At 42.2% G+C, this 27,934-nt stretch overlaps 1 protein-coding gene across 1 annotated transcript in view; it reads right to left on the bottom strand.

The window, feature by feature from the left end:
* Positions 1–209: 209 nt before the first annotated feature.
* Positions 210–27,934, bottom strand: part of glu2b (Glucosidase 2 subunit beta) — a 263,260-nt gene continuing 235,535 nt past the window's right edge. Inside the window, 2 exon segments of the mRNA NM_001139813.1 lie at positions 210–834; positions 7,471–7,570. Of these exon segments, the coding sequence (NP_001133285.1) occupies positions 697–834; positions 7,471–7,570 (238 nt within the window). The 3' untranslated portion in view covers positions 210–696.

Raw genomic sequence — 27,934 nt, 5'->3', positions numbered from 1 at the left:
TGGCTACTTTGAAGAATCTAAAATATATTTAGATGTGTTTAACACTGTGTTGGTTACTACATGATTCCATGTGTTACTTCATAGTTTTAATGTCCAATGAGTAGGCGTATCCACATTTTTGACTGGTACTGTATATTTTGTTGTTATACAGTATGTTGTTTTTGTGCAAAGACTCTTGGTAACCGATGATACTTTTTGAAAAGGCATTGTTGCTATCCAAAAAAGTCCCTTTATTTTCATTCAAATCAGAGTCATTTCTTTGTTACAAAGATCATAGATTGACTTAATGCAGTCATTAGATACTGTTTGGAAACTACTGTGATTATAATTGTTTAACAGGAATGACACAGAGAAGCTTATTCCCTGTATTGCAAAGCGTAAAACCTAACAACACAGACAGCAAGTGTAATTAAAATGTCTACATTTCTAGAACCAAATTTTACATGAAAAGACTCCTTCAACTCCTCAATCCACAAAGCTCAAAGAAACACGAAATGAACAGCGTGACAGTCAGGAGGAACGAAAACACCATGGTAACAAGACAACGGAAGACAAAAACATATTATAAGCTACAGCAATTATTGCGATATGTGTTCTGACACAAAGGCCGAGGACACTGGGGCCCGAGTGGCCCCGGAACAAGTCTGTCACCAGCGGCATGGGGGCTGCATGGCTCCCTCCCTTGGTCCCTGGGGGTCAAAGTTCACTGTGTATGCCCCGCTGCCTCAGCGCCGGCTGACAGGACACGGGAGTCTGAAGCTCCATGACGTACTGGCATTTGCTGGGCTCCTTTACCGATCTCAAGGCTGTCTCTGTCCCACATATCAACATGACCTAGAAAAACAAACGAGGCAATGGAGGGGGATAGTCACGGAGAAGAAGTGAATAGAAGAGGAGAGAGAGACATTGTTAAGTCAAGAAGCTTGTCGTTTGCCTCTCGTAAAGAACTGTGCGTATACCACAGGAGAAGCACCAGATATGTGGCATTGCTGCTGTGTATATTAAGAAGCATTACATTTGTGTCTCTACACATTCGTTGTATGATTGTTGTTGTTGTTATAGAATTACTGTTGTGATACTGTGGTAGAATAAGAGGAAGTAATGATCAAATTAGGCCCAACACTTAAACAGTAGTTCAGAATTATTTCTTCGACAACACACATTCAGACTCACACAAATTACGCTAACACTTTCATAACCATGCCACCATATGTCATAACAGCTGATATAACTCATCATAACCTGTTATAACATGGTCATAACACTTTCATGACCCATATATTAACACCTGTTGTGACATATTGTGTTATCTTATGGCTGGTTATGACACCTACATAAAGAGCGTCAAAGCCCACTAAAACCTACCACACAAGGCAGAACCTTCCATTACACCATAGACTAGGTGTAAACAGTATGTCCATGTTGTATTTTCTGAAATGGACCACAGTAAATGACAGTACTGACGTTTTGGTTGCGATTAGGTTTCATTATTGACCCACCGTCACGTCACAGTGATTTATGACTTCTAACCTCTTTTATACATTGTGTGTTTGAGCTACAGACTTCTGAGTCGTACCGTTGGATTCGTCTATTTCCTCTGCATTAGTCTGAGTAACGTGGGGGGGGGCTGCGCTAGAGGCAGATCCCAAAAGGGAACCGGGGGCCCCGGGAATGTTTACTAAAACACCTGTAGAGTCTGAACGCTTTGAGCTACACACTATTAAAAGCTATCTAAGAAAAACCGAGACTCTCACGAACACGTTTTGCTCTATGACCTCACAAGCTACAGAAGAGTTATTAACGTAAGAGGTTCTCCTACATAGGAAATCCCAGGACATAGTGTCTATAATACTGTAAGGGGTATAATACTGGGTTTCTTCTACATAGACCATAGGAAATCCCAGGACATAGTGTCTATAATACTGTAAGGGGTTCTCCTACATAGAAGACCATAGGAAATCCCAGGTCATAGTGTCTATAATACTGTAAGGGGTTCTTCTACATAGAAGACCATAGTAAATCCCAGGACATAGTGTCTATAATACTGTAAGGGGTTCTTCTACATAGACCATAGTAAATCCCAGGACATAGTGTCTATAATACTGTAAGGGGTTCTTCTACATAGATCATAGGAAATCCCAGGACATAGTGTCTATAATACTGTAAGGGGTTCTTCTACATAGATCATAGGAAATCCCAGGACATAGTGTCTATAATACTGTAAGAGGTTCTCCTACATAGGAAATCCCAGGACATAGTGTCTATAATACTGGGTTTCTTCTACATAGACCATAGTAAATCCCAGGACATAGTGTCTATAATACTGTAAGGGGTTCTTCTACATAGATCATAGGAAATCCCAGGACATAGTGTCTATAATACTGTAAGGGGATCTTCTACATAGTAAATCCCAGGACATAGTGTCTATAATACTGTAAGAGGTTCTTCTACATAGATCATAGTAAATCCCAGGACATAGTGTCTATAATACTGTAAGGGGTTCTTCTACATAGATCATAGTAAATCCCAGGACATAGTGTCTATAATACTGTAAGGGGTTCTTCTACATAGAAGACCATAGTAAATCCCAGGTCATAGTGTCTATAATACTGTAAGGGGTTCTTCTACATAGACCATAGTAAATCCCAGGACATAGTGTCTATAATACTGTAAGGGGTTCTTCTACATAGAAGACCATAGTAAATCCCAGGTCATAGTGTCTATAATACTGTAAGGGGGTCTTCTACATAGACCATAGTAAATCCCAGGTCATAGTGTCTATAATACTGTAAGGGGTTCTTCTACATAGACCATAGTAAATCCCAGGACATAGTGTCTATAATACTGTAAGGGGTTCTTCTACATAGACCATAGTAAATCCCAGGTCATAGTGTCTATAATACTGTAAGGGGTTCTTCTACATAGAAGACCATAGTAAATCCCAGGTCATAGTGTCTATAATACTGTAAGGGGGTCTTCTACATAGAAGACCATAGTAAATCCCAGGTCATAGTGTCTATAATACTGTAAGGGGTTCTTCTACATAGATCATAGTAAATCCCAGGTCATAGTGTCTATAATACTGTAAGGGGTTCTTCTACATAGACCATAGTAAATCCCAGGACATAGTGTCTATAATACTGTAAGGGGTTCTTCTACATAGAAGACCATAGTAAATCCCAGGACATAGTGTCTATAATACTGTAAGGGGTTCTTCTACATAGACCATAGTAAATCCCAGGACATAGTGTCTATAATACTGTAAGAGGTTCTTCTACATAGAAGACCATAGTAAATCCCAGGTCATAGTGTCTATAATACTGTAAGGGGTTCTTCTACATAGACCATAGTAAATCCCAGGACATAGTGTCTATAATACTGTAAGGGGTTCTTCTACATAGAAGACCATAGTAAATCCCAGGTCATAGTGTCTATAATACTGTAAGGGGTTCTCCTACATAGGAAATCCCAGGACATAGTGTCTATAATACTGTAAGGGGTTCTTCTACATAGAAGACCATAGTAAATCCCAGGTCATAGTGTCTATAATACTGTAAGGGGTTCTTCTACATAGACCATAGTAAATCCCAGGACATAGTGTCTATAATACTGTAAGGGGTTATTTTACATAGAAGACCATAGTAAATCCCAGGACATAGTGTCTATAATACTGTAAGGGGTTATTCTACATAGAAGACCATAGTAAATCCCAGGACATAGTGTCTATAATACTGTAAGGGGTTCTTCTACATAGAAGACCATAGTAAATCCCAGGTCATAGTGTCTATAATACTGTAAGGGGTTCTTCTACATAGATCATAGTAAATCCCAGGTCATAGTGTCTATAATACTGTAAGGGGTTCTTCTACATAGAAGACCATAGTAAATCCCAGGACATAGTGTCTATAATACTGTAAGGGGTTCTTCTACATAGACCATAGTAAATCCCAGGACATAGTGTCTATAATACTGTAAGGGGTTCTTCTACATAGATCATAGTAAATCCCAGGTCATAGTGTCTATAATACTGTAAGGGGTTCTTCTACATAGACCATAGTAAATCCCAGGTCATAGTGTCTATAATACTGTAAGGGGTTCTTCTACATAGATCATAGTAAATCCCAGGACATAGTGTCTATAATACTGTAAGGGGTTCTTCTACATAGACCATAGTAAATCCCAGGACATAGTGTCTATAATACTGTAAGGGGTTCTTCTACATAGATCATAGTAAATCCCAGGACATAGTGTCTATAATACTGTAAGAGGTTCTTCTACATAGATCATAGTAAATCCCAGGACATAGTGTCTATAATACTGTAAGAGGTTCTTCTACATAGAAGACCATAGTAAATCCCAGGACATAGTGTCTATAATACTGTAAGGGGATCTTCTACATAGTAAATCCCAGGACATAGTGTCTATAATACTGTAAGGGGTTCTTCTACATAGACCATAGTAAATCCCAGGACATAGTGTCTATAATACTGTAAGGGGTTCTTCTACATAGACCATAGTAAATCCCAGGACATAGTGTCTATAATACTGTAAGGGGTTCTTCTACATAGAAGACCATAGTAAATCCCAGGACATAGTGTCTATAATACTGTAAGGGGTTCTTCTACATAGACCATAGTAAATCCCAGGACATAGTGTCTATAATACTGTAAGGGGTTCTTCTACATAGAAGACCATAGTAAATCCCAGGTCATAGTGTCTATAATACTGTAAGGGGTTCTTCTACATAGACCATAGTAAATCCCAGGTCATAGTGTCTATAATACTGTAAGGGGTTCTTCTACATAGAAGACCATAGTAAATCCCAGGACATAGTGTCTATAATACTGTAAGGGGTTTTTCTACATAGACCATAGTAAATCCCAGGTCATAGTGTCTATAATACTGTAAGGGGTTCTTCTACATAGAAGACCATAGTAAATCCCAGGACATAGTGTCTATAATACTGTAAGGGGATCTTCTACATAGTAAATCCCAGGTCATAGTGTCTATAATACTGTAAGGGGTTCTTCTACATAGATCATAGTAAATCCCAGGTCATAGTGTCTATAATACTGTAAGGGGTTCTTCTACATAGATCATAGTAAATCCCAGGACATAGTGTCTATAATACTGGAATAAGCTCACATAATTGCTGTCACGAACTCCAAACAGTTGTCACTGACTAGTTGGATATTAATTTCCCAGTAATCAAACCATTTCTGTACAGCATTTATATACATACATTTTTATCAGGTTTATGCTTTGGCAGACCTTTTTTATCTATTGACGTGTCAATAAACCTCCAGCTGTTTACATCAAATAGTTTTTCTACTTGTAGCCCTGGTGGTCCTGAAAAGAACATGGTCAAACACTTCAGTGTGAGGATAAATGTAAAGGGCTGGACATGCGGATCGATTAAAGTCTGATGAAATGAAAAGCAGAGTCTCGGGACTGATGGGGTTAACGTCGTCCTTTCCAACACGGTTCCAACAACTAAGGTGGATGTGTAACCAGGCCAGTGTAGCCCGGCTCGGCCCGGCTCGGCCCAGTAGTGGGGACAGGATATTGTGCTTCATCTATGGTATATTGTCAGAGAAATAAAAGGGAACAGGGGAACCATGTATCTGAGTGTTGTCTAGGGGCTGTGCTAATTAGCTCAGTGCTTCCCGATACCTTTTCACACATCCATTTCACAAACGTTCAGAATTGAGATATATATATAGGGTAAATCTACAATATATTCCAGTTAGAGACCAAATCCACGGTCCATAACACACATATTAGCCCTAGCCTTTTGAATCGAATTAATAAACACTAAGTCCGACTCACCCTTTCACTGTTGGAGTGTCTTTTAACAGGCACACCGCACGGGTCCCTTTGGCTTTTGAATTAGTTTCATATCCTGCATTGAAACAATGCCGTCCACTGCCCGCATTACCATTCTCCCGCTAAGGGGTAGAGAAGCCTCTTTCACCGAGGTAAAAGAGCAAAGCCGGCTTCAGCATTTCAAATATAATGAGGGACGACTTCTTCTAGTGGAGACTTCATTTGTGCCGTATGCACACGGTTTGGAAAAGGGAGTCATATCAAAGGAATTCAATTGAGGCTTTTCAAAGGGCCTCTGGATGGTAGGAACATATATTTACAGATTATCGGAAACCATTTAAACGGTTGAAGGGGTGGGGGGGACGCTGAAAAATGAGATGATTAAACATGCTACATTTTTAATTGAACAAATTCCTGCGCACACATTCTGTGAGAGACGAGACATTGTGAACTCTGTGTGAGAGAGAGTATGAAGTGACTGGAGACATTGTGAACTCTGTGTGAGAGAGTATTTTTTATTTTATCTTTATTTAACTAGGCAAGTCAGTTAAGAACAAATTCTTATTTTCAATGACGGCCTAGGAACAGTGGGTTAACTGCCTTGTTCAGGGGCAGAACGACAGATTTGTACCTTGTCAGCTCGGGGATTCGATCTTGCAACCTTTCGGTTACTAGTCCAACACTCTAACCACTAGGCTACGCTGCCGCCCCAATACGAAGTGACTGGAGACAGGACGGACAGAGAAAAGTAGGTGAAGAGTACGTCTGCTTCCCTCCGGGTAATACTGTCTACAGCCCTGTTTTTGTTTCACTTTTTATGGGACTTCAGAAATTGGGTGGTTTCATAAAGTGTCTTTCTACTAGTGAATAGTGTACAATGATAACATGAGGATGAAAATGGCGTCTATCGCTACCTGTATGTCTGTCTGTCTGTCTGTCTGTCTGTCTGTCTGTCTGTCTGTCTGTCTGCCTGCCTGCCTGCCTGCCTTCCTACCTCTTTGTCTGTCTGTCTGTCTGTCTGTCTGTCTGTCTGTCTGTCTGTCTGTCTGTCTGTCTGTCTGTCTGTCTGTCTGCCTGCCTGTCTGTCTACCTCTTTGTCTGTGTCTGTCTGTCTGTCTGTCTGTCTGTCTGTCTGTCTGTCTGTCTGTCTGCCTGCCTGCCTGCCTGTCTGTCTGTGTCTTCCTACCTCTTTGTCTGTCTGTCTGTCTGTCTGTCTGTCTGTCTGTCTGTCTGTCTGTCTGTCTGTCTGCCTGCCTGCCTGCCTGTCTTCCTACGTCTGTCTGTCTGTCTGTCTGTCTGTCTGTCTGTCTGCCTGCCTGCCTGCCTGTCTGTCTGTCCTACCTCTTTGTCTGTCTGTCTGTCTGTCTGTCTGTCTGTCTGTCTGTCTGTCTGTCTGTCTGTCTGTCTGTCTGTCTGTCTGCCTGCCTGCCTGCCTGCCTTCCTACGTCTGTCTGTCTGTCTGTCTGTCTGTCTGTCTGTCTGTCTGTCTGTCTGTCTGTCTGTCTGTCTGTCTGTCTGTCTGTCTGTCTGTCTACCTCTTTGTCTGTCTGTCTGTCTGTCTGTCTGTCTTTCTGCCTGCCTGTCTCTAAGGCTCTCTGTTTCTATGTCCTTCAGTGTGAAGTTAGTGTACTGTAATGTACTTACCATGGTGTTCCTGGTAGGGCCTTGCCAGCAGGGCTCTCCACTCTCATACCTCATCTGGTAATACTGCTTCTCTGGTGACCCCGCCCATGACCCCCACTTCCTGAAACAGACAAACAAACAAAGAGAGAGAGAGAGACAGAGAGCGAATATAAACTCCATTATTATAATCCCAAATTCCTGATAAATATTGAGACAAAATGTTGACATCACTTAGCACCAGGTTTACTAACTGGGCAAAACAAAAGTCTAGCGGAGGTGGCTGCAGTGGCCTCTGCTAGTCCCTGGTGCCCGGCGCTGTCTCTCTCTGTCTCTCCTCCAACAAAAAATATGAATTACCATTTGAGTGATTTAATTGTCTGTACTGTTCTGCACAGGGCGGGCGGGCGGGCGAGGGCGGGAGCGAGGGCGGGCGGGAGGGAGGGGAGAACAATAATACTGAACCAGATCTTAAATAAGGCGTTGCCTGCCCATGCGATGGCAAAATACATTTTACCTCAGTTTTATGGTTCTGGTTAACATGGTTCTGACTCCGCAATTTAGTTATTTCACCTTTATTTAACCAGGTAGGCTAGTTGAGAACAAGTCCTTTATTTAACCAGGTAGGCTAGTTGAGAACAAGTCCTTTATTTAACCAGGTAGGCTAGTTGAGAACAAGTTCTCATTTACAACTGCGACCTGGCCAAGATAAAGCAAAGCAGTGCGACACAATAGTAAATAGTGAACCTCAATGATTCAGTTGGTTAGAGTGACAGGGTTGTGATTTTGATTCCAGTCTGTTTCTGAACAGGCCTACTGTGTTAAAAGGGCAATCAGCAGTTGAAACAACGAGTTACCGGGTAAAAAGCTGAGGGATGGTGCTGGAGAAAACGTAACCACTCTCAAATTCATAGACAGAACTCAAGGACTGATCATCCATGATATCAAATGTATAGTTTTAACCATGTTTTGAGGCTATACAGCATTTGTTTACATTTACATTGTTTACAAACAATGGACTAAAACAAGCTTATATGCTGGGTTCTGATTGGGGGTGACAGTTGAACTAAGCTCATGAGGCATTTATACATTATATTAATCAAGAATCAATGGGTGCATATAATTCATTTATTAATCCAAAATGGATGTAGCTAAATGGATTGTCCCTTTAAGAGTAAGTTGCTTTGGACAAAAGAAACCATATACAAACATATGATTGTATATCATCTCAGATGAATTTTTTTAGACATCAAACAGCAATCACTATTAGTATTAAATGTCAGACCTTGTTGAAAATAATGACACAGAAAAGGAGATTGTTGTTGGATGATCACTGAGGGATAAATATAGAGAGAAACACAAACCCTTTTCAGTAGAAATGTAAACACACTGGGTCCCCTTCCAGGACTCATATCTGTCTAACACCACTCTCATCTGTCCTCAAAGACAACAAGCCCGTTCTATGACTTTTAAACATTCTTTAGCCTTGTCCAGATTGAGAGACACGGACAGCGAGTCCTATCCTAAGGTCTCTGAGTCCACTAGCTCCTTTTCCCGGCATCCACGCCACCACGTCTTCACGTCTCCACGCCACCACGTCTCCACGTCTCCACGCCACCACGTCTCCACGCCACCACGTCTCCACGCCACCACGCCACCACGTCTCCACGTCTCCACGCCACCACGTCTCCACGCCTCCACGCCACCACGCCTCCACGCCACCACGTCTCCACGCCTCCACGCCACCACGTCTCCACGTCTCCACGCCTCCACGCCTCCACGTCTCCACGCCACCACGTCTCCACGCCACCACGTCTCCACGCCTCCACGCCACCAGGCCTCCCGCCACCATGCCTCCACGCATGGCTTGTTTAAGTTGTCTGAATGGGTCACACGGAGCCACGTGGCCCTTTTCTTCTCCCCTGGCACTCGGTCAGTGCCAGGGAACCTCAAATGGATTGCTGTCAGGGCTAGGGGACACATGGGACAGAGAGAGTGTCAGGGCCAGGGGACAGAGAGAGTGTCAGGGGACAGAGAGAGTGTCAGGGGACAGAGAGAGTGTCAGGGGACAGAGACGGTGTCAGGGCCCAGAGACAGTGTCAGGGCCAGGGGACAGAGAGAGTGTCAGGGCCAGGGGACAGAGACAGTGTCAGGGCCAGGGGACAGAGAGAGTGTCAGGGCCAGGGGACAGAGACGGAGAGAGTGTCAGGGGACAGAGACGGTGTCAGGGCCCAGAGACAGTGTCAGGGCCAGGGGACAGAGAGAGTGTCAGGGCCAGGGGACAGAGACAGTGTCAGGGCCAGGGGACAGAGAGAGTGTCAGGGCCAGGGGACAGAGACAGTGTCAGGGCCAGGGGACAGAGACAGTGTCAGGGCCAGGGGACAGAGACGGAGAGAGTGTCAGGGGACAGAGACGGTGTCAGGGCCAGGGGACAGAGAGAGTGTCAGGGCCAGGGGACAGAGAGAGTGTCAGGGCCAGGGGACAGAGACAGTGTCAGGGCCAGGGGACAGAGACAGTGTCAGGGTCAGGGGACAGAGACAGTGTCAGGGCCAGGGGACAGAGACAGTGTCAGGGCCCAGAGACAGAGAGAGTGTCAGGGCCAGGGGACAGAGACGGAGAGAGTGTCAGGGGACAGAGACGGTGTCAGGGCCAGGGGACAGAGACAGTGTCAGGGTCAGGGGACAGAGACAGTGTCAGGGCCAGGGGACAGAGACAGTGTCAGGGCCAGGGGACAGAGACAGTGTCAGGGCCAGGGGACAGAGACAGTGTCAGGGCCAGGGGACAGAGAGAGTGTCAGGGCCAGGGGACAGAGAGAGTGTCAGGGCCAGGGGGCAGAGACAGTGTCAGGGGACAGAGACAGAGGAGGCGTGGTGGCGTGGAGACGTTGTGGCGTGTAGACGTGGTGGCGTGGAGACAGAGAGAGTGTCAGGGCCAGGGGACAGAGAGAGTGTCAGGGCCAGGGGACAGAGACAGTGTCAGGGCCAGGGGACAGAGACAGTGTCAGGGCCAGGGGACAGAGACAGTGTCAGGGCCAGGGAACAGAGAGAGTGTCAGGGCCAGGGGACAGAGAGAGTGTCAGGGGACAGAGACAGAGAGAGTGTCAGGGGACAGAGACAGAGAGAGTGTCTGGGAACAGAGGGGGCTAAGAGAGTGTCAGTGCTGGCCTCTTTCCACCAGTGTGATCCCTACTGTGCTCTCCCTTATGTCCCACCTCTCTCATCCCCAGGGTTCTGTCCCTTGCCTCGTCAGACCTCCATTCTCGCCTTTCTCAGTACTACCCGCACCCCAGGAGTCAGGAGAGGCCCTGTCAATTAGGCCCCAGTTATCACGGACACTTGCGCTATAGACTCCAGTCATTTAGGACTCACAGGAGTATCCGGATGGAGCCGTATTGACAAATCACTCCTTGTAATAATACCTGACAGTCTATTGACTGGCCTGTTCCATGGAGCTATCATACACCCGTCTGACATTCATCCACTGTGACGACCATGTCCCCTCTAAAGGGAACTCAATGTGTTATTTTCTTCTATATTATTCAATCTATCATTCAGGGAGAAAACGCTCTTAGCCTCGCGCAATCTGATCCTTTTTAACCACTTGCAATGACATTTAAAAACGCTGGAGTACATATTGTTCCTCTGTTACCTACCAGTTCCTCTGTTACTTATCTGTTCCTCTGTTACTTATCTGTTCCTCTGTTACTTATCTGTTCCTCTGTTACTTATCTTTTCCTCTGTTACCTACCGGTTCCTCTGTTACCTACCAGTTCCTCTGTTACCTACCAGTTCCTCTGTTACCTACCAGTTCCTCTGTTACCTACCTGTTCCTCTGTTACCTACCTGTTCCTCTGTTACTTATCTGTTCCTCTGTTACCTACCAGTTCCTCATCTGTTCCTCTGTTACCTACCAGTTCCTCTGTTACCTACCTGTTACTCTGTTACCTACCTGTTACTCTGTTACCTACCTGTTACACTGTTATATACCTGTTACTCTGTTACCTACATGTTACACTGTTATATACCTGTTACACTGTTATATACCTGTTACTCTGTTACCTACATGTTACACTGTTATATACCTGTTACTCACCGACCCCTTGACATACAGTACCAGTCAAAACCTTGGACACCTACTCATTGCAGGATTTTTCTTTATTTTTACTATTTTCTACATTGTAGAATAATAGTCAACAGATCAAAACTATCAAACAGTATCTAATGACAGCCTTAAGTCAAACGATGATCTTTGTAACAAAGAAATTACTCTGATTTGAATGAAAATTAAAGGGACTATTTTGGATAGCAACAATGCCTTTTCAAATATTCAAAAAGTATCATCGGTTACCAACACTATTTTTGCAAGAGTATTTGCACAAAAATACAACATATAGAATGGTATTCATTGACTACAGTTCAGCGTTCAACACCATAGCGCCCTCAAAGCTCATCACTAAGCTAAGGACCCTGGGAGTAAACACCTCCCTCTGCAACTGGATCCTGGACTTCCTGACGGGCCGTCCCCAGGTAGTAAGGGTAGGTAACAACACATCCGCCACTCTGATCCGCCACACTGGAGCCCCCCAGGGGTGCGTGCTCAGTCCCCTCCTGTACTCCCTGTTCACTCATGATTGCACGGCCAACTCCAAAACCAGCATTTAGTTTGTTAATGACACAACAGTGGTAGGCCCGATCACCGAGAACGACGACACAGCCTAAAAAATGGAAAAGTGGTGCATGCATATGTATTCACCCCCTTTGCTACGAAGCCCCTAAATAAGATCTGGTGCAACCAATTACCTTCAGTTAAATAAAGTCCACCTGTGTGCAATCTAAGTGTCACATGATCTGTCACATGATCTCAGTATATATAGACACACCTGTTCTGAAAGGCCCCAAAGTCTGAAACACCTCTAAGTAAGGGCCACCACCAAGCAAGCGGTACCATGAAGACCAAGGAGCTCTCCAAACAGGTCAGGGATCAAAGTTGTGGAGAAGTACAGATCAGGGCTGGGTTATAAAAAATATCAGAAACTTTGAACATCCCACGGAACACCATTAAATCCATTATTACAAAATTAAAAGAATATGTCACAACAACAAACCTGCCAAGAGAGGGCTGCCCACCAAAACTCACAGACCAGGCAAGAAAGGCATTAATCAGAGAGGCAACAAAGAGACCAAAGACAACCCTGAAGAAGCTGCAAAGCTCCACAGCGGAGATTGGAGTATCTGTCCATAGGACCACTTTAAGCCGTACACTCCACAGAGCTGGGCCCCTGAACAAGGCAGTTAACCCACTGTTCACCGGTAGGCTGTCATTGTAAATAAGAATTTGTTCTTAAGGTTAACTGACTTGCCTAGATAAATAAAGGTTAAATAAAATAAAAAATTACGGAAGAGTGGCCAGAAAAAAAACATTGCTAAAAAGAAAAAAATAAGCAAACACATTTGGTGTTCGCCAAAAAAGGCATATGGGAGACTCCCCAAACATACGGAAGAAGGTACTCTGGTCAGATGAGACTAAAATGTAGATTTTTGGCCAACAAGGAAAACGCTATGTCTGGTGCAAGCCCAATACCTCTCAGCACCCCGAGAATACCATCCCCACAGTGAAGCATGGTAGTGGCAGCATCATGCTGTGAGGATGTTTTTCATCGGCAGGGACTTGGAAACTAGTCAGAATTGAAGGAATGATGGATGGCGCCAAATACAGGGAAATTCTTGCAGGAAACCTGTTTCAATCTTCCAGAGATTTGAGACTGGGAAGGAAGGTTCACCTTCCAGCAGGACAATGACCCATACTGCTAAAGCAACACTCGAGCGCTTTATTAAGTGGAAACATTTAAATGTCTTGGAATGGCCTAGTCAAAGCCCAGACCTCAATCCAATTGAGAATCTGTGGTATGACTTAAAGATTTCTGTACACCAGCAGAACCGATCCAACTTGAAGGAGCTGGAGCAGTTTTTCCTTGAAAAATGGGCAAAAATCCCAGTGACTAGATGTGCCAAGCTTATAGAGACATACTCTAAGAGACCTGCAGCTGTAATTGCTGCAAAAGGTGGCTCTACAAAGTACTGACTTTGGGGGGGTGAATAGTTATGCACGCTCAAGTTTTCTGTTTTTTTGTCTTATTTCTTGTTTGTTTCACAATAAAAAACATTTTGCATCTTCAAAGTGGTAGGCATGTTGTGTAAATCAAATGATACAGTGATACAAGGTTGTAAGGCAACAAAATAGGAAAAATGCCAAGGGGGGTAAATACTTTCGCAAGCCACTGTACTCATTGAAGGGTATTTACTTTAACTATTTTCTACATTGTAGAATAATAGTGAAGACATCAAAACTATGAAATAACACAAATGGGATCATGTAGCAACCAAAAAAGTGAAACAAATCAAAATATATTTTATATTTTAAATTCTTCAAAGTACCCACCCTTTGCCTTGATGACAGCTTTGCACACTCTTGGCATTCTCTCAACCAACTTCATGAGGTAGTCACCTGGAATTAATTTAAATTAAAAGTTAATTTGTGGAATTTCTTTCCATCTTAATGAGTTTGAGCCAATCAGTTGTGTTGTGACAAGGTAGGGGTGGTATACAGAAGATAGCCCTATTTGGTAAAAGACCAAGTCCATACTATGGCAGGTTCAGCTCAAATAAGCAAAGAAAAATTACAGTCCATCATTACTTTAATTATTTTAAGACATGAAGGTCAGTCAAGAACTTCTTCAAGTGCAGTCACAAAAATCATCAAGCGCTATGATGAAACTGGCTCTCATGAGGACCGCCACAGGAAAGGAAGACCCAGAGTCACCACTGTGGAACAAGATAAGTTCATTAGAGTTACCAGCCTTAGAAGTTGCAGCCCAAATAAATGCTTCACAGAGTTCAAGTAACATACATATCTCAACATCAACTGTTCAGAAGAGAATGCATGAATCAGGCCTTCATGGTTGAATTGCTGCAAATAAACCACTACTAAAGGACACCAATAAAAAGAAGAGACGTGCTTGGGCCAAGAAACACGAGCATTAGACTGGTGGAACTCTGTCCTTTGGTCTGATGAGTCCAAATTTGAGATGGTTGGTTCCAACCGCCGTGTCTTTGTGAGGCGCAGAGTAGGTGAACAGATGATCTCCGCATGTGTGTTTCCCAAGTTGAAGCATGGAGGAGGAGGTGTGATAGTGTGGGGGTGCTTCGCTGGTGACACTGTCGGTGATTTATTTAGAATTCAAGGCACAGTTAACCAGCATGGCTACCACAGCATTCTACAGCGATACGCCATCCCATCTGACTATCATTTGTTTTTCAACAGGACAATGACGCAAAACACACCTCCAGGCTGTGTAAGGGCTATTTGACCAAGAATGAGAGTGATGCATCAGATGACCTGGCCTCCACAATCACCCGACCTCAACCCAAATGAGATGGTTTGGGGTGAGTTGGACCACAGAGTGAAGGAAATCTGCCAACAAGTGCTCAGCATATGTGGGAACTCCTTCAAGACTGTTGTAAAAACATTCCAGGTGAAGTTGGTTGAGATAATGCGAAGTGTGTTCAAAGCTTTCATCAATATATTTTGATGTGTTTTACACTTTTTTGGTTACAACATGATTCCATATGTGTTATTTCATGGTGTTGATGTCTTCACTGTTATTCTACAATGTAGAAAATAGTAAAAATAAATAAAAACCCTTGAATGAGTAGGTGTGTCCAAACTTTTGACTCGTACTGTATAACTAATAATGTCTCCACAGTGTGAAATAGAGACTGCCAAAGTTGGCTTAAAGGACCAAAGGTCCTTTAGCCGGCTCCATCAATTCAGTAATGAGAAAGGGGAGTTATCATCTGTTTACACCATTCTAGTTGGAACCAGCTATATTTGGATTAAAACATTGTTTGTCACACATGAAAATAATGGCTTTATTTGGATAGTCCCTATAGATGATCTACAGATGGTGAAGCTATTAACTAACTATTACTGTAACTCTGTTGACATGGCAACAGCTTGCTAGAGTTAGAGCTAGAGTTAAGGTTAGAGTTAGAGCTAGAGCTAGAGTTAAAGTTAGAGTTAGAGCTAGAGTTAAGGTTAGAGTCAGAGCTAAGGTTAGAGCTAGAGTTAGAGTTAAGGTTAGAATTAAGGTTAGAGCTAGAGCTAGAGTTATGGTTAGAGCTAGAGCTAGAGTTAAGGTTAGAGCTAGACTTAGAGTTAAGGTTAGAGTTAGAGCTAGAGTTAAAGTTAGAGTTAGAGCTAGAGTTAAGGTTAGAGTCAGAGCTAAGGTTAGAGCTAGAGTTAGAGTTAAGGTTAGAATTAAGGTTAGAGCTAGAGCTAGAGTTATGGTTAGAGCTAGAGCTAGAGTTAAGGTTAGAGCTAGAGCTAGACTTAGAGTTAAGGTTAGAGTTAGAGCTAGAGCTAGAGTTAAAGTTAGAGTTAGAGCTAGAGCTAGAATTAGAGTTAAGGTTAGAGCTAGAGTTAGAGCTAGAATTAGAGTTAATGTTAGAGCTAGAGTTCGAGTTTAGGTTATAGTTAGAATTAGAGTTAGAATTAGAGTTAGAGCTAGAGCTAAAGCTAGAGTTAGAGCTAGAGTTAAGGTTAGAATTATCGCTTGGGTTAGAGTTAAGGTTAGGATAGTTAGTTAAACATCTACCAACAATCTATTTCGGACAAAAAATAAAGTGTTACCAAATAATGAATAGTATGCTATTAGTTGTGGCCAAATATATTGCAACTAATAGTCATTTGGCAGGATTCCCCTTTTAAGAGTATGAAGAGCTAGAGTGAGTTAATGAAATGAGCAACAGAGTTTTCATTTAGAGCATCAGTTTTCATTTAAAGTAACAGAGTTTTCATTTAGAGTAATAGAGTTTTTATTTAGAGTAGCAGAGTTAATAGAGAATATGAGAGAACCAATGGAATACATGCATCTTAATTGTGAGGCCTGCTAATAGATCAGAACTCAGTCAGTCGACCAAAACTGCCAATCAACTCAAGCTGCTGGAACATATGCACAGAGCGAAATGTTGTAATGAATTTTGGCACAAAGTGGGCCTGGAATACCCACATTGTTTAATTGATGTTTAAATCTAATCCTGATTAAGAATAATTAGCTTTCTAAAAAGCTGATTAGCTTTCTCATATTATAATAATGGCTTGAGCTGATGATATAAGCTCCTCTTCTTTTTTAAATATTTGCTATCCAGTGATTCAGTTTAACTTCACGCCGCTAATCTGCATGCCTCTAGTGATAAATCCAGCAAAATCCACACTAATCTCAGATAGAACTGAGAGCGGAGTTAGCCACCCCCCCCCCCCACCCCTCCCGCCACACATCAACCTGTCAGAAGCAATGATCATTTAGACAAGTCATCTAAACCCTGCAGATACGGGGTTGAGACAAAACGCAGGCGGAGGGGAAACGAGGACCAGGACTTCAGCGGGGGAACTTGAATGAACAAACCACGGGGCGAAATAAATGTTTGGTTTGTTTCCTCAAGTGGAATGAATATAGATCATCTCATTTGCGTTGGGTGCTGTCTTTGAAACGTATCTAGTTTGTGTGTGTTCATTAGAAAGTTCCCTGAGATAATATTAGAGCATTATAGATGATCTGCCTCATGCATATAGCTATGGTGAAAGCACCATTTTGGGGATTTGTAGCATGCATTATTATGGGCGTGTAGTACAGTCTTAGAAAAGGGTTCCAAAATAAACGTTTTCATCTTAAGAACCTTTTTGGAAGACGGGTACTCTTTGTAAGGCAAAGGGTTCTACAGTACCTAGACCCTTTTTCATCCTAAGAACCATTTTTGGAAGAAAAGATTCTTCGATGATTCTTTGGAAGTCAATATGTTCTGAATCTGAATAAGCTTTTATATTGAAATGTTTCTTTCTTTGAAATAGTGTCTGAGCATTAGTGTTTACCTCAGCGTTTAAACCTCAAACAACAGGAGTTTCAGTAATCTGATACATTTAAAACGATAGGTGTGAGCATGTCTTAAACTGTACCTACAGTCAGGTCCGAAATTAATGGCAGCCTTGATAAAGAAGAGCAAAAAAAGACTAGCAAATAAATAATACAAATACTGAATGTAAAAATAAAATGAAAAATGATTATTTTATACTAATACAGCGCCTTGCAAAAGTATTCATTCACCTTGGTGTTTTTCCTATTTTGTTGCATTACAACCTCTAATTTAAATTGATTTTTATTTGGATTTCATGTAATGGACACACCAAATAGTCCAAATTTGTGAAATGAAATGAAAAAAATAACTTGCTTCAAAAAAATTAAAATAATTTTAAATGGAAAAGTGGTGCGTGCGTATGTATTCACCCCCTTTGCTATCCAGCCCCTAAATAAGATCTGGTGCAACCAATTACCTTCAGAAGTCACATAATTAGTTAAAGAATGTCCACCTGTGTGCAATCTAAGTGTCACATGATCTCAGTATATATACACCTGTTCTGAAAGGCCCCAGAGTCTGCAACACCACTAAGCAAGGCGCACCACCAAGCAAGTGGCACCATGAAGACCAAGGAGCTCGCCAAACAGGTCAGAGACAAAGTTGTGGAGAAGTACAGATCAGGGTTGGGTTATAAAAAAATATCAGAAACTTTGAACATCACACAGAGCACCATTAAATCCATTATTAAAAAATTTAAAGAATATGGCACCACAACAAACCTGCCAAGAGAGGGCTACCCACCAAAACTCATGGACCAGGCAAGGAGGGCATTAATCAGAGAGGCAACAAAGAGACCAAAGATAACCCTGAAGGAGCTGCAAAGATCCACAGCGGAGATTGGAGTATCTGTCCATAGACCACTTTAAGCCGTACACTCCACAGAGCTGGGCTTTACGGAAGAGTGGCCAGAAAAAAGCCATTGCTTAAATTAAAAAATAAGCAACCACGTTTGGTGTTTGCCAAAAGGCATATGGGAGACTCCCCAAACATATGGAAGAAGGTACTCTGGTCAGATGAGACTAAAATTTTGCTTTTTGGCCATCAAGGAAAACACTATGTCTGGCGCAAACCCAACACCTCTCATCACCCCGAGAACATCATGTTTTTCATCGGCAGGGACTGGGAAACTGGTCAGAATTGAAGGACTGATGGATGGCGCTAAATACAGGGAAATTCTCGATGGAAACCTGTTTCAGACTTCCAGAGAATTGAGACTGGGACGGAGGTTCACCTTCCAGCAGGACAAGGACTATAAGGATACTGCTAAAGCAACACTTGAGTGGTTTAAGGGGAAACATTTAAATGTCTTGGAATGGCCTAGTCAAAGCTCATACCTCAATCCAATTGAGAATCTGTGGTATGACTTAAAGATTGCTCTACACCAGAGAAACCCATCCAACTTGAAGGAGCTGGAGCAGTTTTGCCTTGAAGAACGGGCAAAAATCCCAGTGGCTAGATCTGCCAAGCTTATAGAGCATACTCCAAGAGACTTGCAGCTGCAAATCCTGCAAAAAGGAGGCTCTACAAAGTATTGACTTTGGCGGGGTGAATAGTTATGCACGCTCAAGTTTTTTTTGGTCTTATTTCTTGTTTGTTTCACAACACAAAATATTTTGCATCTTCAAAGTGGTAGGCATGTTGTGTTAATCAATTGACACAAACAAGTGCTCAGCGAAAGAGATTTTCTTTAATAAGTACTATTTTACCTCAAAAAGATAGCGGTCAAAATGATTGGCACCCCCCCGTTTTCAATACCTCACCTTGCGAGGATAAAACATCAAAGATCCACCATCATATTTTGCAGTAGGTATGGGGTTCTTTTCTGCATATTTCTTTCCACGCAAAACCCACCATTGGTGTGTGTGGACAAAGAGCTCTATTTTCATGTCATCTGACCAAAGCACCGGTTCCAATCCAAGTGCCGATGCTGTTTAGGAAACTCCAGGCGTTTACATTTGTTTGATGACATGAAAATAGAGTTCTTTGGCAACGCACACCAATGGTGGGTTTTGCATTGAAAGAAATATGCAGAAAATAAACCTAGTAACAGCCGTACCTCATAGACATTTTAAAGTGGCCAAATACACACCTAATTGTTCACAAACAGAAATCATTAGTACCTAGCTTTTGGCGGAAACAGAGATTAAAGAGATATTTCATACAAATTGCAATATTACATATTTGGTTCCTTTACCCTGTTAGCAGTGGACAAGGTAATACAGCGATCCATAATTTGGATTTGTTTACCTGTCTCCGAATGCTAACTTTTCAATGAACCATGACGGTACACAGTACATTACCACTAATGACATACTTGTGTTAAGATATTGTCATCGCCAATCTTATTTTAACCCTCCCCATTGGATAACCAGGTAGAATCAAGGTATTATGGTGTTGAACTCCACGCAACCTTACTTTTTTAAATGTAATTTTAATTGAATCTTTCATTTTTACTAGGCAAGCCATTTAAGAACAAGTTCTTATTTACAATGCCGGGCCTACCCTGGCCAAACCTGGACGACGCTGGGCCAGTTGTGCGCCGCCCTATGGGACTCCCAATAACGGACGGATGTGATACAGTCTGGATTCGAACCAGGGACTGTACTGACTGCGACCAACTCCTTTAACAGGGCTAGGATGTTAACATACACACTATACTGGACCACAATCATCTCTGCCCCAGGCACAATCAGTAGGTGAGAGATGTTGGCTAACATGCTTTATGTAATATAACAGAAATAGAATGATGGGATGATTCTTCATCATCTTTTCACTCCTATTCCCATTGCAGTGACACTTCCTGATGTCATGCTAAAGATTTGAATATGGAACCAAATCTTTAGGTAGACTACCATGGCAACCAGCATAACCGGACCAGAAGACGTTATCCAGTGGTAGTGCCCTGCTTGCGCCAAATCACTTTAAAGCTTATTCAGCATTATAGACTACATGAAGAGATTGAAGGTGTAGTCCAGGTTGTAGTTCTTTGTCGCAGGTGGGATGTCTGCAGTGTGGCGTAGTTTTGTTGTTGTTTTGTGCCTTCATTTAGTTTAGCTTTAAGTTGACACAGTACGCTCAGTACATTGGACCTGTGAACGTCAATTAAACTGGCGACCTTCCAAACACATTTTGTTCTGTACAAATTTACACAGACAGACCCGCACGCTTACAGACGTGAGGAAAACAAACCAACACCTCCCAGCAGATATTAATCCACAGATGTCAAATCTAAATCAGTATTCCGTTAACAGCTCACCCGTGCCTCATTAACAGAGGGTCTCCACGTTACCATGGCTACCCATGGTAGCCATTAGTCTCTCTGTCAATTCAGACAAACAAGGACCATTACCCGAGGCCTTGACTGGCACATGAGGGGGAAGATGGAGGGAGCTGGGGGACTGACTAGAGTATCACCAGGGTGGGATGAACAACCCTTAAATACAAAAACATATAGCAGGACTGAATACAACCACTCCGTTACTATATAACTACCTGGTTGTCTGTCAGTGGGTTGAATACAACCACTCTGTTACTATATAACTACCTGGTTGTCTGTCAGTGGGTTGAATACAACCACTCCGTTACTATATAACTACCTGGTTGTCTGTCAGTGGGTTGAATACAACCACTCTGTTACTATATAACTACCTGGTTGTCTGTCAGTGGGTTGAATACAACCACTCTGTTACTATATAACTACCTGGTTGTCTGTCAGTGGGTTGAATACAACCACTCTGTTATAACTACCTGGTTGTCTGTCAGTGGGTTGAATACAACCACTCTGTTACTATATAACTACCTGGTTGTCTGTCAGTGGGTTGAATACAACCACTCTGTTACTATATAACTACCTGGTTGTCTGTCAATGGGCTGAATACAACCACTCTGTTACTATATAACTACCTGGTTGTCTGTCAGTGGGCTGAATACAACCACTCCGTTACTATATAACTACCTGGTTGTCTGTCAGTGGGTTGAATACAACCACTCTGTTACTATATAACTACCTGGCTGTCTGTCAGTGGGCTGAATACAAGCACTCCGTTATAACTACCTGGTTGTCTGTCATTGGGTTGAATACAACCACTCCGTTACTATATAACTACCTGGCTGTCTGTCAGTGGGTTGAATACAACCACTCTGTTACTATATAACTACCTGGTTGTCTGTCAGTGGGCTGAATACAACCACTCTGTTACTATATAACTACCTGGTTGTCTGTCAGTGGGCTGAATACAACCACTCTGTTACTATATAACTACCTGGTTGTCTGTCAGTGGGTTGAATACAACCACTCTGTTACTATATAACTACCTGGTTGTCTGTCAGTGGGTTGAATACAACCACTCTGTTACTATATAACTACCTGGCTGTCTGTCAGTGGGTTGAATACAACCACTCCGTTACTATATAACTACCTGGTTGTCTGTCAGTGGGTTGAATACAACCACTCTGTTACTATATAACTACCTGGTTGTCTGTCAGTGGGCTGAATACAACCACTCTGTTACTATATAACTACCTGGTTGTCTGTCAGTGGGCTGAATACAACCACTCTGTTACTATATAACTACCTGGTTGTCTGTCAGTGGGCTGAATACAACCACTCTGTTACTATATAACTACCTGGTTGTCTGTCAGTGGGTTGAATACAACCACTCTGTTACTATATAACTACCTGGTTGTCTGTCAGTGGGTTGAATACAACCACTCTGTTACTATATAACTACCTGGTTGTCTGTCAGTGGGCTGAATACAACCACTCTGTTACTATATAACTACCTGGCTGTCTGTCAGTGGGCTGAATACAACCACTCTGTTACTATATAACTACCTGGTTGTCTGTCAGTGGGTTGAATACAACCACTCTGTTACTACATAACTACCTGGTTGTCTGTCAGTGGGTTGAATACAACCACTCTGTTACTATATAACTACCTGGTTGTCTGTCAGTGGGCTGAATACAACCACTCTGTTACTATATAACTACCTGGTTGTCTGTCAGTGGGTTGAATACAACCACTCCGTTACTATATAACTACCTGGTTGTCTGTCAGTGGGTTGAATACAACCACTCTGTTACTATATAACTACCTGGTTGTCTGTCAGTGGGTTGAATACAACCACTCTGTTACTATATAACTACCTGGCTGTCTGTCAGTGTGTTGAATACAACCACTCCGTTACTATATAACTACCTGGTTGTCTGTCAGTGGGTTGAATACAACCACTCTGTTACTATATAACTACCTGGTTGTCTGTCAGTGGGCTGAATACAACCACTCTGTTACTATATAACTACCTGGCTGTCTGTCAGTGGGCTGAATACAACCACTCTGTTACTATATAACTACCTGGTTGTCTGTCAGTGGGTTGAATACAACCACTCTGTTACTATATAACTACCTGGTTGTCTGTCAGTGGGTTGAATACAACCACTCTGTTACTATATAACTACCTGGTTGTCTGTCAGTGGGCTGAATACAACCACTCTGTTACTATATAACTAACTACCTGGTTGTCTGTCAGTGGGTTGAATACAACCACTCTGTTACTATATAACTACCTGGCTGTCTGTCAGTGGGTTGAATACAACCACTCTGTTACTATATAACTACCTGGCTGTCTGTCAGTGGGTTGAATACAACCACTCCGTTATAACTACCTGGTTGTCTGTCAGTGGGCTGAATACAACCACTCTGTTACTATATAACTACCTGGTTGTCTGTCAGTGGGTTGAATACAACCACTCCGTTACTATATAACTACCTGGCTGTCTGTCAGTGGGTTGAATACAACCACTCCGTTATAACTACCTGGTTGTCTGTCAGTGGGCTGAATACAACCACTCTGTTACTATATAACTACCTGGTTGTCTGTCAGTGGGCTGAATACAACCACTCTGTTACTATATAACTACCTGGTTGTCTGTCAGTGGGCTGAATACAACCACTCTGTTACTATATAACTACCTGGTTGTCTGTCAGTGGGCTGAATACAACCACTCTGTTACTATATAACTACCTGGTTGTCTGTCAGTGGGTTGAATACAACCACTCTGTTACTATATAACTACCTGGTTGTCTGTCAGTGGGTTGAATACAACCACTCTGTTACTATATAACTACCTGGTTGTCTGTCAGTGGGTTGAATACAACCACTCCGTTACTATATAACTACCTGGTTGTCTGTCAGTGGGTTGAATACAACCACTCTGTTACTATATAACTACCTGGCTGTCTGTCAGTGGGCTGAATACAACCACTCCATTATAACTACCTGGTTGTCTGTCAGTGGGTTGAATACAACCAATCTGTTACTATATAACTACCTGGTTGTCTGTCAGTGGGCTGAATACAACCACTCTGTTACTATATAACTACCTGGTTGTCTGTCAGTGGGCTGAATACAACCACTCTGTTACTATATAACTACCTGGCTGTCTGTCAGTGGGTTGAATACAACCACTCTGTTACTATATAACTACCTGGTTGTCTGTCAGTGGGTTGAATACAACCACTCTGTTACTATATAACTACCTGGCTGTCTGTCAGTGGGTTGAATACAACCACTCCGTTATAACTACCTGGTTGTCTGTCAGTGGGTTGAATACAACCACTCTGTTACTATATAACTACCTGGTTATCTGTCAGTGGGTTGAATACAACCACTCTGTTACTATATAACTACCTGGCTGTCTGTCAGTGGGCTGTATAATACAGTGCGGAGCCGGAGAGTTGGGCATTAAGTGGCTGCCATGTTCCCAGGTAAGAGGCCATCTCTCTAATGGCACTCCAGCGAACGCCCTTGGCAGTTTGAAAACGAGCCCATTAAGTAGGAACACTTTAATGTATAATTATGCTACCGACGCCACTCTGTGGGTTAAATCATTACGCCTGAGAATAGAAAAACAACACACAAAAAAAACGAATCAAACCTTCTCAAAAGCCTATCAAAACAATTAAGGAATGGAGATTGCCTTTGATATGAACACATGAAAGGCGGTTGCCGTGGAGTTGTTAAGCGATGGCATTGGGACGGCGGTGACACATAAACACAAACTACAGAGAGGAAGACACTGTCTACGTCCTAAATATTCCCTATGTAGTGCACTACTTTAGAACAGGGCACATAGAGGCACCCTATTCCCTATGTAGTGCACTACTTTAGAATAGGGCACATAGAAGCTCTGGTAAGAAATGGTGCACTATATACGGGAATAGGGTGCCATTTGGGACAGCCGCTGAGTGCTGACATCACTCCTCCTGGCATAATGTGTTGTGTGCCAAGACCTCGTTTTAAAGGTCGACTCAAATCAAGGCACTGATACTCCAGTGTGGAAGAAAATATCCATTCAGGATATGTATTGACATCTTTCCTTCTCTCAAAACACCTAAACCCCTTCAAAATGAACGATACATACAACGCCTCAATGAACAGCGGTCAATGAAACACTGTCTTATTAGGACAATATTTTAACATGTAATCTACACCATCAATCTGACACCATCTTCACTGTTTTAATCTGACACCACACTGTTTTAATCTGACACCACACTGTTTTAATCTGACACCACACTGTTTTAATCTGACACCACACTGTCTTAATCTGACACCACACTAACTTAATCTGACACCACACTACTTTAATATGCCACCACATTATCTTAATCTGGCACTACATGATCTTAATCTGACACCACATTATCTTAATCTAACAGCACATTACCTTCATCTAAGACTACATTATCTTAAAATTAGACTACATTATCTTAATCTGACACTACATTATCTTAATCTAACACCACATTACCTTAATCTAACACCACATTACCTTCATCTGAGACTACATTATCTTAAAATTAGACTACATTATCTTAATCTAACAGTACATTATCTTAATCTGACACTACATTACCTTAATCTGACACTACATTATCTTAATCTAACAGCACATTACCTTAATCTAACAGCACATTACCTTAATCTGACACTACATTATCTTAATCTGACACTACATTTACATCATTTAGCAGACGCTCTTATCCAGAGCGACTTACAAATTACATTACCTTAATCTGACACTACATTATCTTAATCTGACACCACGTTGTCTTAATCTGACACCACGTTGTCTTAATCTGACACCACGTTATCTTAATCTGACACCACGTTGTCTTAATCTGACACCACGTTGTCTTAATCTGACACCACGTTGTCTTAATCTGACACCATGTTATCTTAATCTAACACCACACTTTAAAGACAGACCACAACCTCGGCTCATAATTATTATAATTTAGAATAATAATAAATTGCTAAAATGTTAATTAGTATGGAATTGGTAGCTATGCAACTGATAAAACCCCCACGACCAAGTATGTACTGTAAATCAATTATGTAACGTAAATTATGTCATCAAACATCATTTGCTTAACGAAATTGAGTAAAGTGGAATGTACATACAGATCCATTCCAAACAGTCAGGCTTGTCACCCTATGCTGAGAGAAGGATTAAAGATGACTACTCTCACCGTCTCCATCAATTCCTTCTGATATCCAGTACAAAGGACCGCCAGATTAAAGAGCATCAAAAACTCCAAACGTGACAATGGCACTGTTTCAACAAACAGCCAAAGGAGAAGATATACCTGTTTGAAGGATTAGAGACCTGTCACAAAAGTCTAATTGTTCCTCTTCTAGGTCTATTTACCTCAGTCAACTCATAATGATTCAAAGTGCACAGTCTTCTAAGAACCGTGTAGAGAATGTGATGCTAATGGCTAACCGAGTCGTAATTATTCTAGCTAGGACTGAATTGAAATGCGTAGCATCCACACAGCTTCCTAATAACCATATACATTTTGGTGATTCCATTCGCATATACACAGAGTGTACAAAACATTAAGAACACCTGCTCTTTCCATGATCGAGACTGACCAGGTGAATCCAGGTGAAAGCTATTTGATGTCACTTGTTAAATCCACTTCAATCAGTGTAGATGAAGGGGAGGAGACAGGTTAAAGAAGGATTTTTAAGCCTTGAGACATGGATTGTGTATGTGTGCCATTCAGAGAGTGAATGGTCAAGACAAAATATTTAAGTGCCTTTGAACAGGGTATGGTAGTAGGTGCCAGGTGCACCGGTTTGTGTCAAGAACTGCAAAGCTGCTGGGTTTTTCACTCTCAACAGTTTCCAGTGTGTATCAAGAACAGTCCACCACCCAAAGGACATCCAGCCAACTTGACACAACTGGAGTCAACATGGGCCAGCATCCCTGTGGAATGGTTTCGACACCTTGTAGAGTCCATGCCCTGATGAATTGAGGCTGTTCTGGGGGCAAAACAAAAGGGGGGGGGGGGGGTGCAACTCAATATTAGGAAGGTGTCCTTAATGTTTGGTATAGTCAGTGTACATGTATGTACAACACAATTCAGCATTATTGTCCTTCAAACATAACAACACCGAAACCATCAGCATCTCACTAATCTCGTATCGTCAAAAGCTAATGTACTCTGCCATTCTCAAATCTTCCACAGTTATGGGCATTTGACTGGAATCTCTTGTAACCCTCTGAAGTTGTAATAGATTTATCATAATGTTTTACAGCTCCCTTGTGATTGGCATGCCCACAAAATGGCCACCCATTGTGAGAATCTCACACTTCCCCACTGTTTATACATGCACCGCTACTGCTGAAAAACTGCAAATGAACAGTAATTCATCTTAAAGGAAAAAGGATGGGATGTATTTTCGGTCAGAGCATCTCTCTCGTAGTACTTTTAAAAAGGCTCTGGGGGTTTTCCAGCGCCTCTCATGAGGCATCAACTCTTATTGATCAAATGAACACATTTCCATATTACCATGGCCACCTAAGTGGAGTTTCTCTTTCTGGCCCGTCCCCCATAAATCTGCCTCAGCTGGATCGTTCAGTTTAGCCCCACCCCCCCCCACGCAGGGATGTCATCGCTCTGGGGGGTTTATATTTTAGGACAACTGCTGAGCTCATTCCTGAGGGCAGGTTGTAATTCATCTGAAGACACATCCTATGAGAGGCCTTTGTTCATACAATATAACGCTGTCATAAGCTATAGGTGTGCACAGCGATCATAGCTCACAGGATTTTATTTATTTGGGGGTAAACAATTGTACTGTTAAAAAGTACAAACAAAGCCAGAGGGATCACATCATTAAAGCATTTAATAACAAAAGTTTCTCAAAAGGCTAAACATAATTATATGCTCTGTTAGTTTATACCTTTTTTAATTTTTCAAATTTTTTTAAACATTTTTTATTCCCTAAATGAAGGTTTGCTGGCACTACTCGATTGAAGGCAGATGTATATGTTCATAGTGACCAGAACATCCCACTCTCCTCGGGGCTTACTGCCGAAGACTGGCTGGATACTGCATGCCGCATTCGCAGCGGGTATGCCGCGCTTCTTCTCCGTGGTCTCAATGTTGCTAGGCTACCTCCATTCTCAGTTTCTTTTTTTTGTTGAAAATCTACTGTTCAAT

Source organism: Salmo salar, chromosome ssa07, assembly GCF_905237065.1.
Source record: "Salmo salar chromosome ssa07, Ssal_v3.1, whole genome shotgun sequence".
Lineage (NCBI taxonomy): Eukaryota > Metazoa > Chordata > Actinopteri > Salmoniformes > Salmonidae > Salmo > Salmo salar.
The sequence above is the reverse complement of the archived record's forward strand: the minus strand, read 5'-3'. Positions and strand labels throughout refer to the sequence as shown.